This window comes from Microtus oregoni, unplaced genomic scaffold (assembly GCF_018167655.1).
Source record: "Microtus oregoni isolate MIOR12 unplaced genomic scaffold, Mior012 000009F_ref0000495, whole genome shotgun sequence".
NCBI lineage: Eukaryota > Metazoa > Chordata > Mammalia > Rodentia > Cricetidae > Microtus > Microtus oregoni.
In genome coordinates, this window is record NW_024543068.1 from 41,092,168 (window position 1) to 41,105,734 (window position 13,567).

The following is a 13,567-nucleotide window of genomic DNA, read 5'->3' on the forward strand; positions in this document are numbered from 1 at the left end:
CACAGTTCTGGAGAAATCCCCCACGTGCCCTCAGGCATCTGTCACAACTGAACTCCAGTAAGGTGACTGCTGGCGGAGGCGGGTGCTCCTAAAACCCTCAAGCTGCAAATGTTCTTGATGAGACAAGACAGACCCACACAGGGTAGGGTGGGTCAGCTTCTCCGCAGAGTTTTAGTAGGGTGGCTAGCTATTGGTCACTTGTTAAATACCTATGACACATTTTAATGAAAGGTATCTAGCGTGCAATGAGTTCTGAAGTCTAACATCGACCTCACTAGTTGACCCTGAAACATGGAGAACTTAAATGGATTAACTCTTGGTTTTAGTGATTTTGTTTTGGTTTTGCCTGTTGGCAATCTGGCCTGTTTGACCTGTCTGTACTTTTGAAAATAGATTCTGAATGGGAAGATGAATTTGGGTCAGCTAACTAGAACTTACTATTGGGACCTTTCTGGGATTCACCCTGCAGCAGTTCTAAAGATAAATTTAGCTGTGCTTTTACTTCTTATAGAAATCTCCAGCGTTCTGACTGCCTTCTTACTCACCTTTCAAAGTGCGTTGTTTTCCATTGCAGGTTTTGTTCCCTAGGTGTATGGACTGCGTTTATAAGTGAGAAGACTTGTGACCCGCTAAGAGAATTTGCTTCAAGGAATGGAACTAGCTCATAGCCTGCTGCTCAATGAAGAAGCGTCCAGCCAACTAGGTGAAGTTCAGAAGGCTGAGTTTATTTTTGAGTGGCTGAGATACTTGGAGAAGCTTTTGCTAGCAACCAACAGGGTGGGTAACGTCACTAAAGCTGGTTTTGCTCCGTAATGTGCCAGAAATGTTTGGTCCGTTTGTTTTCTTGCTTTGTCTATAGGCACCTATTAGTTTGTAAAAGCTACAGTTTCTTAAGACTTAGCAGTGAAACACGGTAGACCCCTTGCCTCTTCTGAAATGTCACTTTTAACTTTGTTTAAAAAAACAGAAAGCAATTAGCCACTATCTGTTGTTTTACTTTAAAAATACATGTAATGCTTGAGCCGGGAATATAGTTCAGTAGTAGTGAGCTGGCCTAGCACACACGAAGCCTTGAGTCCAGCCCCCAGTACTGCAGAACGCGCGCGCGCGCACACACACACACACATCACAACCCCTGTGTATTCTGTTTCATCTTCATTATCTTTTACAACTTGTGTTTCTCCAAATACATGAAGTCCTGATGTCCTATGGTGCTAAACAATGCCATTGGAATTTTACTTTCAGAAGCTGTGAGACCTGGGAGGAGAATAGGAGCTGAAAAGCTCTTTCTATTCCCTCTCCCAAAGCGCATGAAATAGATGCAAAGAAAGAAAATTGATTTCTAGTGCTATGTGCCTACACCTTTGGACATGCTACACACGGACATGAGGTGGCAATTCTGGACACTCCAGCACCTCTCTCAGATGAGGACATTTTATATAACCACAGTGTTGTACGTAATACAAAAGTGATGGTAGGTCTCAGTTGTACATACCCAGCACATGCGCGTGCACACACACATTCACACAGATACATTTCACAGAAGATAAATGTTTGTTAATTTAAAACTGATTTTAAATCAGTTAAAAACCCTCCTAATTCTGAAACTATTTATTGTTAGCAGGCAATATAATATAATATAAATATTTGATAAATTTGGTTATCTTCAAGAAGAAATTAAAAGCAAATTCTAGGTTTGGGAAAATAAGCTTAACAAAAGATAAAATTCTAGGGCTAAAGAAATGGCTCAGTGGTTAAGAGCACCAGCCGATCTTCCAGAGAGGTAGGTTTGATACCCAGCACGCAAAGGCCGCTTATAACTGTCTATAACTCCAGTCCTAGGGGATCCAGTGTCCTCTTCTGGCTTCCATGGGCACTGGGTAACATGTGGTGTACCAGTATGCATGCGGTGCCTCTGTGCGGTCAAAATGCCAATATACTTAAGATTTAAAAAGAGACATCCTTTTTTTTTTTTTTTTTTTTCTTTTCCAGACAGAGTTTCTCTATGTAACCCTGACTATCCTGGAACTCGCTCTGTAGATCAGGCTGGTCTCACTCAGTGATCCATCTGCCTCTGCCCTCTAAGTGCTGGGACTAAAAGCATATGCCACCACATCTGTCTGGAAAAGGTTTTTTTTAAGATAAAATTCTATCTGCCCATTGAACAAATACTCATTTGTGGAATTGAACGAGCACCTGAGTGCCATTAGTGTTGCAGGGACTTTTTCAGAAAGCACATGGGTGTTACATTCATACGCATTCACTTGTACAAAGAAAACTGTGCTGTCCTTAGGAAGACTTGAATACACCAGGAAGCTGCTGCAGGATCAGCTCTTGCTTTGGGCTGTAGGCTGCTGCCTTACATCGCTCACATAACTCAGTGGGGAGAGTTGACTCAGTAAGCTGTAAAATCACAAATCACGTGTCTTTCAAGTAGACTTAGAAGAAGAACCCTGTCTCTGTTCTGCAGTGTGTTTCAGAGTTTCCTTCTTGGCGAGAGCAAAGCAAAGAACCGCTTGTTAGTATAGCACAGTACCTGCGTCTCCAACTTAGGTATGGGGATCCGCGTTCAGAATAATGTGGAGTTTTCCTAGGGAAGATCTGTACCACGCAGTCACAGGGAGTCCTGCTAACTTTCTGTCCTTTGTTACTTCCTTTGTAGGCCGATGTGAGGGAGAAGCAGAAGGCTCTTGTTGAACAGCTCCTGTCCTTACTCAACAGCTCCCCGGGGCCTCCCACGCGCAAGCTCCTTGCTCAGAATCTAGCCATACTTTATAGTATTGGAGACACGTTTTCTGTTTATGAGACAATTGATAAGTGTAATGATCTTATTCGTAGCAAAGATGACTCTCCAAGTTACCTTCCCACCAAACTGTAAGTAAACATTAAAACCTAACAATACAAAATACTGTTTCCTTGTATGATTTTTCTGAATTGTATAACCTTTTTAACACTTGTTTTGAAATAGAGCATAAATTCAGTTTTTTATTTTTATTTTTTCTTTTTATTTTATGAGACAGGGTCTCTCTATGTAGTCCTGACTGTCCTGTAACTCCCTACATAGATTTGACTGGCCTTGAACTCAAAGAAATCTGCCTGTGTCTCCTGAATTCTCTAATTAAAGTCACTTATCACCTGCACAGCTTGATTTCTGATCTATTAAAACAAACAAACAAACAACATTCAGCCATGCAGTGGTGGCACACATCTTTAATCCCAGCACTTTGGGAGACAGAGGCAGGTGACTCTGAGTTTGAGGCCAGCCTGGTCTATAGAGCAAGTTCCAGGACAGCCAGGGCTACCCAGAGAAAGTCTGTCTTGAAAAACCAAAACAAAGAAACAAAAGAAGCGCAATATTTTCCTGTCAAGTAAGTCCTTTTAAACATATTTTAGGGGAGATGAACCGGCAGTTAAGGTCCTTGTTGCTCTAGCTTCCATCCTCAGCATTCATATGTTGGCTCACAACTACCTGTAACTCCAATTACAGGATTCAGTGCCCTCTTTAATCTCCACAGGCACCAAGAATGCATATGGTGCACATACATGCTTGCAAGCAAAACACCCTTACACATAAAATAATTCTAAAAAAAAGGTCAGGGTCTAAGGATATACAACTCAGTAGTAGAAGGCATGCCTAGCATTCAGAAGGCACTGGATTAAGTAACAAGAATAAGATGGGAATGCCACTCATGGCGTAACATGTACAAAGGGCCTTGGCTTCTATCTCTGATACTGTAATTAATAATAATAATAATAATAAACAAAAAAGACTAAGATGTGGCAAAAGTCTAGCTTTGGGAATGAAAACATCTTCCTAAGTTTTTGGTAGGTAAGTGTTTAAGAATGTGTTTTCAGTTCTTCATGTTTTGTTTATTTTCTTAAGTTCTTAGTAGTAAACTAAGACAGAAGGAAATATAGGTGAGTGGCACTTCATCACAGTTGAAAGCATTCTAAGGAGGCGGAGAGATGGCTCAGCCTGAAGAGTGTGAAGTGCTCTTCCAGAAGACCTTGCTTGGATTCCTGGCACCCATAGTCAGGCAGCTCACACGTGTCTGGAACTCCAGCTCCAGGGCAAATCTGACGTCCCCTTCTGCCCTTTATGGGCACTGTGCTCACTTGCACAAACCCAGGCACAGCCATACACATACCCACATAATTTAAAAATTTTATTATTCGCGGAAACTCACCCATAAAAAGCAGAACCACCGAGAATGGGAACAGTTTGAATAGTCATGTTTATACAGTATTAAGCTGTCTATACTACCACCCTTTTTGGTCGTGACTCTGTTTCCAATTTAAATGTTGTTTCAGTGCTGCTGTGGTGTGTTTGGGTGCCTTGTACAAGAAGTTGGGTAGAATACTGGCTAACGCCTTTACTGATACAGTGGGGAACATTCTGAAAGCAATGAAGAGTGCAGAGGTAAGTGCAACCAAGGGCATCGTATGTGACTGTACTTTCCAGAGTTAGTAAAAGGGTTACATGCAAAGATAGCTGTGTAACTTTATCTAAACTAAACATATCTAGAATATGTATGATGCCTGGAAAGTAGATTGGTTATCATACTAGCATTGGAAAGGAATAAGCAGTGTGTAGTTAGAGGGAAAGAGAAAAGAAAGGGCTGGGGTCGGACCTGGAGGGCCTTTACATGCCAGGCCCACAGAGCGCAGCCGCAACCTTTCCCTCCTGGTACTGTGGCATTGCTCTCGGGAGCACCTCTTGATTTTGAGACTGACTTAATTTAATTTCCAAGATCCTGTAATCTCACAACAGCTATAGTTTAACCACTTTTTAAATTAAACTCATCTGTTAATAAAAAAAATTTAAGTTCTAGTATTTAGGACTAAATATTAAATTCCTAATATTTATGGATAATGCTAAAAGATCACAACAGTTCTTTCTTTGTTTAGAGAAGCAGTCTAGAAAATAGCTCTGAAGTCATTTATATACAAAGATAGCCCAACTTCACATTTCTAAAATGTTACAAGACAAAACACTAGGAAATGAAAAACAAACACCATTAAATTTAAGATTTGTACTAGAGTCAGAACCGTAAGGTCTGAAGTCTGCATCACCGGACTGGTGAGGGCCCTCCAAGCAGATTACTTCCTAGCATTGTTTTCCAAAAGACTGTTGACATTTGGGAAGGCTTTCTGCGTTGATAAATTGGGTTTCATTCTTGGAAGGGGAGATTAGCAACATGCCCCACCTCTAGACAAAGCACTGCATACAGCTGACGTGTTCTGAGAGGAGAATTAGTCTTCAGCAGTGCCGAGTCCCCGTCGGTTATCCAATACCAAGAGGTCAGCCCTGAAATCATACATATGAGCAAGCATGAAAAGGCCTCCTCAGGTGTGTGTGTGTGTGTGTGTGTGTGTGTGTGTGTAAAGGAGTCATTTCTATGAGTGTTTTGCCTACATGTATGTATGTGTACCACATTCATGCCTGGTGCTCCTTGGAGGTCAGAAGAGGGATTGGATCCTGTGGAACTGGAGTTAGATATGATTGTGAACTGCTGTGTGGTGCTGGAAACCAAACCCGGGTCCTCTGCTAAAGCAGTCAGTGCTCTTAACCAATGAGCCATCTCTCCAGCCCCTGTTCTTTGGTTTTTGCGGGGCTTTTTTTGCTTTTGTTTGTTTGTTTGTTTTTTGGTGGTGAGATTGAAGGCGGAGCCTGGCGCGTGCTATTGACAAGAGCTCTCACTGAGGTGCAGCCATGGTCCAGGTTTGAGCCTCAGAGTGCTGGGATTCTATTGTATTGAGATATGTACTGATATGTACTGATGGTTCTTTTTTAATAGAAAATTGAATGGTTAGTGTTTGTTTGGTTTATTTTTTGTGTTTTTGTTTTGCGAGACAAGATTTCTCTCTGTACTCCTTGCTGTCCTGGAACTCTCTCTGTAGTCCAGGACTTACCTTTGCCTCCAGAGTGCTGGGATTAAAGGCATGCGCCACCACAACTGGTTAGTGTTTCTTAATGTCAGAAACACTATAATAAGTTGGTCAGTACATAAAGAAACCTGAGTTTTCTTACATCTGAAATAAACACAGTGTTTAGTGTTGCCCTTTGGGTGAACTTTCCCCGTTATTCTTTGCGTTGTTCTTTTCTTCTTGGCAGTCTCAGGGCCGCTATGAGATCATGCTGAGTCTGCAGAGTATACTGACTGGCCTGGGTGCTGCCGCTGCACCATGCCACCGGGATGTTTACAAAGCTGCTCGGTCCTGCTTAACAGACAGATCCATGGCTGTCCGTTGTGCTGCTGCCAAGGTAAAACCCTCTGAAAGCATTAGGCTCAGCCACATGATGTTAGAGCTGTAGCCTTGGTGCTGATGTGAGGAACCACAGGCCAGAGGTTCCCAGCTGCACCGTGTGCATCGCCCGGACAGGAAGGTCTGGCTTTCACACTTAACAGGTGCATTCTGTTTGTGTGCGCCCCCTCTCTACAGGCCTGAACTGAATGTGTGTGTTAGTTATTGTTGCTCCAAATTGTTTTCAGTTTTAAAAAGTTACCCTTGACGTAGCTGACTGGGTAGTACAGTGCAGTCACTTACGATTGCTCAGATTGTCACCACAGTCGTCATAGTTAGCAGGCTGACTCTGAGGGTTTGTTTGGTGCTTTTGTTTTTTTAATGTGCTCTGAGAATTAGAAGGGGGTTGTTCTCTCATCTTTTTTTTTTGTACTAATATATATGAGTTTTAATAGTTCTTGGTTGTTCCTATAGCATATAAAATACTATGAAATTGTGTTTTTGTTAGACCGTTCTATTTCTCCAGCTTACACATACCTGAACCTGACATCTATATTTTGTTTTTTTTCCTCACTAATCTGTGTGTGCATTTGCATAGTGTCTTCTTGAACTCCAGAATGAGGCTGTCTTTATGTGGAGCACGGACCTAGACAGTGTGGCCACACTATGTTTTAAGTCCTTCGAAGGTTCCAATTACGATGTGAGGATTTCCATTTCAAAGCTACTGGGCACAGTGTTGGCTAAGGCTGTAATTGCTAAGCATCCAGGAGCAGGTAAAGTTATTTAATTATTCTCAGAGTGTCTTCTTCACCTCTCCTCTATTCATAAATACAGCTACCTATTTTTAATATTTGAAAAGCAGGCTATAAATCAGTTGCAGTTCATGAATATTGCTATAGATCTTAAGATGCTATTCTCAAACAACTCAGTAAAAAAAAAAAAAGTAGAGGAAAAAACCCAAACAATTTTTGCAGTGTGCTTTACTGAGTTATTGTCTTTTTAAAAAATGAATTTTACCTGGGTGTGGTAACCTTTAATCCCAGCACTTAGTAGGTGTGGGCCTGCGGGTGCTCTAAGTTCAAGGCCAGCCTGGTCTGCATATCAAGTTCCAGAGCAGCCAGGACTACACAATAAAACCGTATCTCAAAAACAAAATAAACAAACAAAGAATTTTGATGTGATTTTATTCAACAAGACATAAGACCTAAATCTTAGAAGTTATTTTAAGGCTATATTTTATTATATCTGGCTTGTCATTGTCTAGATTGGTAAAGGGCGTAGCTGATGTGGATAATTACTGACAGATGTGTGGCATGTATTCTGTTTGGACAGTTTTCTTTTGTTAGTTTTAGTCCCTCATATATGCTCTAAGCTGTAAGCAAGGAGAGGATGTTTTTGAAAACGAAGATTCTATATACTATATACAGTATGTGCAAAGTGCAGATGAATAACTGAATACTTTATCCTGTATCCTCAAAGATAAAAACACTCACATAAATGAAACTGTAACTTCTCTAGACCTTGACTCAGATAACTCAGACCAGAAGGCGTAGCCTGAGTGGTTTTAAGATGTGTGAAACCCTAAGGACCCAATTTAATCTAAATGCTTACTTTATCAGGCATTCTATATAATTTGTGTGTACATTATTTGAAAAACATTATTAAAGAAGTACTTCATTGTTATCTAGAGGGAAAGCCCATTGTTTCTCTAAAACATTGCTTCTCAGCGAGCGGTAAGAAAAGACAGAAGTGACACCATGTTAGAATCACGGGGGACACAGTAGCAAACCTTTGGGTACAGCCGTCTCATTCTCCAAGTGAGACCCACATCCGTAACAGTCACAACAGGAAATTTCTTTCCCCGTGGTTTTTGTAGTCTTGTGATTCACTCACATGTTCTTATTTGGGGGGATCAGGCGGGCTATGCTGGGAAGAAGACACACCCACCCCAAACCAGGAAGAAAAGAATTGCATTTAAGAGGTATAAAAACGAAGAGATTGAAGTTAGAACATATGTTTATTCAAACCCTCTTAAAAATGTCAACTACACACCTCTACAGGTTGTCCTTAGCAATACTACACAGATGGAGTAAAAAGCACAGTGTAGAACTGCATAATAAAAGTGCAAAGAATTTAATCTCTGCTCTCTTAGAGAAGCAATGAAAATTGACTAAGGAAAGGAAGAATCAATTGTACCCACAGTGAAACTTTGGCCTACTCTTTTGTTGGAGATTCATTTTGCATCTTTAAATTCTACTTTGTTGTATGATCTGCAAGTCATAGTTGTGTTGTGTTTTTTACTTTGTTTTATTGAGAGTATCCCAGGCCAGCCTTGAACATGTGATTCTCCTCCATTATCTCCGAGTGCGGGGATCACAGGCATGTGCCAGCATGCAAGCTTTATGCAGTTCTGGGGATCAACCCAGGGCTGTGTGCCCTTGAGGAAACGCTGTTCCGACTGAGTGACTTCCACAGCCTGACTCACTTCTTACATGAGTTCTTGTCCTCTGTCCATGTTTTGTCATACAATCCATAATTCCTTTGTAAAAAGACTCAATATGATTCTGTTGTGCGTATATGCTACACTTGATTTATCAGTGTACTAGTTGGTGGCCATTAAGATTGTTCCACGTGTATCTTAGCTATTGAGAATAGTATTGCAGTAGATATGAGAGTACTAATCTCTTTGTTTATCAGCCAGGCTTCTCTGAAGGAATGGACGTGATAGAATAAACACGTCTATAAAAGGGATTTATTAAAGTGGCTTAAAAATCAAAATCTTTCTTCTTCAGTGTCTTTTAATGTGAATGTTCACAAAGAGGTGGCCCAGATTTAGGGTGGGTCTTCCACCTCAAATAATCCAAACCAGAAAAGTTGTCACAATGTAAACAGTTTTCCTGTCGTCAGCTGCTTCCAAATAAACACACTAAGGTTTATATTAATTACAAACGCTCAAACAATAACTCAGGCTTGCTACTAGCTAACTCTTATATTTAAATTAACCCATATTTTCTTTTCCTTTTTTTACCCTTGCATTTCTTGTCTATGCTCTGCCATGTGGCTTGGTACCCTTTCTCATCACAGCATCCCCATCTCGCTTCTCTCTGCATCTGCTGGTGACTTTAGACGCCACCCTTCTATCCAGCATTCTTTGTTTGATGCTCCTGAGTAACCTGATTCTGTTGAACTGTTGACCTGTCAGCTTCTTTATTAAACCAGTCACAGCGACATATATTCACACAGTGTAAAGGCGTATTCCACATCACAAGTGTGCCCAGTTGCTTGGGTTTTAGTTAATTCTAGTTGTGGGCAAGTTGGCAAACAAGATTAGCCATCATACTTTGGAATTCCAGTTTCAGTTCTTTCAAGTAAATAGTCACAAATGAAATGGCTGTATCAAACAGTGCTTCTAGTTTTAGTTTCTTATTTGGGATTTGTGGGCTTACCCACCATGCCCGGTTTATAAAGTACCAGATATAAAGTCCAGGGTTTGTCTGTGCTAGGTAAGTACTACATCCATGGAGCCTTCCTGGGTACTTAGTCCAAAATTCATGAGTCACCTTTGACTCCTCTGGCACTTAGCATCTGTTTGAACTATAAATACATCCAGAGTTGAGACTCTGAAGCATACGTAGTTCTGGGGCAGAGCCTAGAAAGTTCAGGATGAGCCTTGAGCATCTGTGCCAAAACCAGGGAACATTTGTGTTGTAGAGTGATGCCTCCAGCTCAAACCCAGCACCAAAATGGCTAGTGATAGAAACCCTTAGAACTGTTGAATAAAGGATCTCTGAGGCCATGCTGATCCCGGGCAGCCAGGAAACAGGAAGAGCTGCTTTCTTGGGTAGCATGGCGGCTGGCCACTGCAGGAGGGGGACAGAAAGGACCTTTCTGCAGTTGTAGTGAAAATCTACACAGGGCTTCCTGGTGGATCCTGGATGGAAGCTGTATAGCACTTTCAAATAATCTCATGGCGAGTACGTTGAGAAGGCTAACCTTACCCAGCTATTCAAAGCTAAGCTACTGAGAGAAACTATCCATTAGGTGGTTCTCCACCAGAACTCTGATGAAATACCAGACTCGTTGGAATCAGCCATTCTATGAAACAACTGGCCAGAAATCTATTCTTCAAAATGAAATATGAGGAGCCTAGGTACAAAGCATTTGGGAGTTGACTATGCCCTTCTTGCAGCTTTTCTTTTTGTTTATTTTTGTAATTCGAGAAATGTAATCTTCTGAGACCCACCCTTCCCTTCCCTGACTCACCTTTGTCCCTTAGCTTGAATTTACAGATCACTTCTAGTGGCTCCATCTCGTGGCTGTGTCCCCTCTATAGTCTGGTGTCACTAGAGCAGCAGAAGGGCCAATTGCACCCCTCTTCTTCTCCTGCCCCCCCTGCTGTGCTGATCTACAAGGTCTGTGTGTTCTATCTGTGCCAGGCTCTCTCCCGTCTTCTCCTCTGGGGGCTGTCTGTTAGCTAACCTTCATGGCTCCAACCACCCTGCCTGCTCGGACTCAGTGGGTCCTCAGTATGGCTCTTTGAAACCTTTTTGCCTAGAAGAAAAGGCCTAGAGACTGTTCCAGATGTGCACATGCCTGATTGCCCTGCCCTCCTGCTCCGTTGACACACCCTGAGTCTATCCAACCTCACCTTCCCATCCCTCCAGGCGCTGTTTAATGACTGCTACGTGTTGCTCGTGTTTATTGTTCACCTTCCTGGTGTTTGCACACCCAGGGGAGGGGGTTTGTGCCGTTCTTTGTGTTTCTTCAGATTCCAGCGTAGATTCTCATTGGCCTCGGGTAGTTTTCTCTTCCTCAGACTCTAGAGTAGATGTTAAAGAAAGTTAATTTCGCTGCTACTGTATGATTTGAGTTTATGGGGTCTGAACTTTTTACCTAGTGTGTTCAGATGAAAAATGAGGGTTTTTTTAAAGGTCTTCTTTTTATGGTGTTCATAATTAGAAATTCAGAAATATCAGACAAAAGACATTCTTGAATTCCTGCCCTAACTGGTCTTTTCATTGTTAAAACCTAAGCCAATTTTAGTAGTTGTTATGATCCTACTATTTCATTTAAGGGACTGATAAAATAATAAAAGTCATATTTGCCAGTTGAAAAATTTTAACAAGAAAGCATGATGGTTACCTTGTGTAAATTTCATTAAAAGTTATAGAATATTTGGAAAAATTCATGTTTTGATTTTAGTATTTCTGTTTTTTTTAAGATTTTTGTATATATGTGTGTGTGTGTGTTTGTTTGTCTGTTTTTTCGAGACAGGGTTTCTCTGTGTAACAGCCCTGGCTGTCCTGGAACTTACAGAGATCCACCTGCCTCTGCCTCCTGAGTGCTGGAACTAAAGGCGTGTACCACCACTGCCTGGCTAATTTACTTTAATCGTGTGTTGTGTATGTACAGGAGTTTGTACCAATGAGTATAGTTCCAGCAGAGGCTTTGGTGTTGAAGTTACAGCCGCCTAAGTGGCTGCTGGGACCAGTCTTGGGTTCTCTTAGAGCAGCCCGTGCCAGCTCTCCAGTCCCTTCAGCTCTGCAGTGCACCATGGCGTCTTCATCTGTGATGATGCTTGTGGGTTTGGTTGATAGTTCCTCTGTGCTGAGAGATCGCTTGTCTTTTCATGTTTTGGGGGAAAGAAAGCAGTGGAGCAGGATCACGAAGTGGCATAGCATGAAGATGTCCGTCAAAGGGCACTTCGGGCTCTTTCCCTGGGGCTGAGGATTGAACCTACAGCTCTGTGTGTATGTTCTAGGCAAGCATTGTACTGCACAGTACATCCCAGACCCACCAGGGCTCGTTCTGGTGGACCGTTAAATCGTCATGTGCCTTCTTCTGTTTATTGATACGTGGAATCTCCTGTGGACTTTGCATTACATTTGGATTTTTACTTTTTCTGTCAGTATGCTTGCTTTTGGCAACTAGAGGCTGTGTCTGCCTGGCTGGGGGTGCAGCTCAGCAGCCGAGCATGCGCTTGATGTGCACAGGTCCCTGGATGGCTCTCCAGCCCCCAAAATAAAAGGATTGCACATTAAAGTTGAGTCTGTAAACTATGAATTGTTCTTTTGTTCTTTGTCATAGCAGCCTCGAGGCAAAATGCTCGCAGAGTCTCTCTGGAGGAAGTTCTGGAATTGCTGGGAACAGGGTTTCTGCGTGGGAGTTCAGGATTCCTCCGAGCCAGTGGAGATATGCTGAAAGGAAGCAGTTCGGTCAGCAGGGACGTGCGCGTGGGAGTGACTCAGGTCAGAATCTCAAATCGGTGACCTACGGGTAACTCCCACTGGCCTGCACTGCAAGTTTTAGTATCTTGAGTCCTTGGTGCCAGGTTGCTAATTGTGCTCACCCTCACAGAGAGATATGGCGAAGGAAAAATAGCTTTTGAAAACAAGGTTACAAGTTAAGAGACTCTTGTAACCCAAATATGATTTGTAGTAACGAGTTTTACTTATTTCCTTTAAATCATAATCAGTTTTTCCTCCCCTGGTACTGTCATGTGTCTTATGGCTAACATCTCTTCCTCTGTGTTTATGTATGCTCATGCAGTACAGTTCAAATAGTAGTACTTAATATTTAATGTGTCAAGATAACATGATTTTAACCCCTACAAGAGATTATGGCATGCAGTCTATATTTTTGCTCTGTAGTTTTCTGTCCTAAACACAAGTTTTAAAGCTAAATCCTTAGAAAGATTTCTCATAATAAAACAATGCAAAAGCCACTGCATCCTCCTCCCAAGTCTTTTTCCTAAATGTCATGATTCGGGAAGTTCATGCTGGACTGGAGGTGAAGCTCAGCCAGCAGGGGCACTTGCCTGCTGCATACAAGATCCTTGGCTGAATCCCCAAAATTTACTATGTCCAGCCAAAAATGAAGTCATTGCATGCTGAACATTTTCAATGAACAATTTAAAATAAACTAAAAATCCACCTGCTTCCTGATGGATTGTGCTGGGTGGCCTGCTCCTGAATGTGCAAGTGCCCAGCGTGACTGTAAACTGTTTCCTTGTCAGTATTGCTTGAGAAGACTGCTGTCTTTGTACCTGGAGTCAGGAATTGTTAGCACTCTGGAGAGAAAGAGCTGCAAGATTGTCACTGCAAACTCTCCCTTGCGTCTAGAACAATCCTTAGAGGTTACGGTGTTAGGGGGTAGCTCATACAATGTGCTCCTGTGTTTGAATTCAGCTTGCTTGTTCAGAAGGTTAAATAGCCTCCAGCCTTTGTTCCCAGAAGCTAGGGACACATTTTACAAAATATCTGGCAGTTTCTCTCTACTGAACATTAAACAGAGCCTGACCAAGGTAGAAGAGAGGTGCCAC

The 13,567-nt window shown here is 42.0% G+C and overlaps 1 protein-coding gene across 9 annotated transcripts in view; it reads left to right on the forward strand.

The window, feature by feature from the left end:
• The window catches only part of Heatr5a (HEAT repeat containing 5A), a 101,471-nt gene that overhangs the window by 11,723 nt on the left and 76,181 nt on the right, over positions 1–13,567 (forward strand). For 5 of the 9 annotated variants that reach the window (XM_041658339.1, XM_041658342.1, XM_041658343.1 and 2 more), the window contains exons 2-7: positions 575–777; positions 2,663–2,874; positions 4,312–4,420; positions 6,116–6,265; positions 6,845–7,019; positions 12,334–12,494. In XM_041658339.1, coding sequence (XP_041514273.1) covers positions 652–777; positions 2,663–2,874; positions 4,312–4,420; positions 6,116–6,265; positions 6,845–7,019; positions 12,334–12,494 — 933 coding nt within the window. In that variant the 5' untranslated portion in view covers positions 575–651. Of the gene's footprint in view, positions 1–574; positions 778–2,662; positions 2,875–4,311; positions 4,421–6,115; positions 6,266–6,844; positions 7,020–12,333; positions 12,495–13,567 lie in introns of those variants that run through there. The other 4 variants (XM_041658341.1, XM_041658346.1, XM_041658340.1 and 1 more) reach the window with 3 other exon arrangements.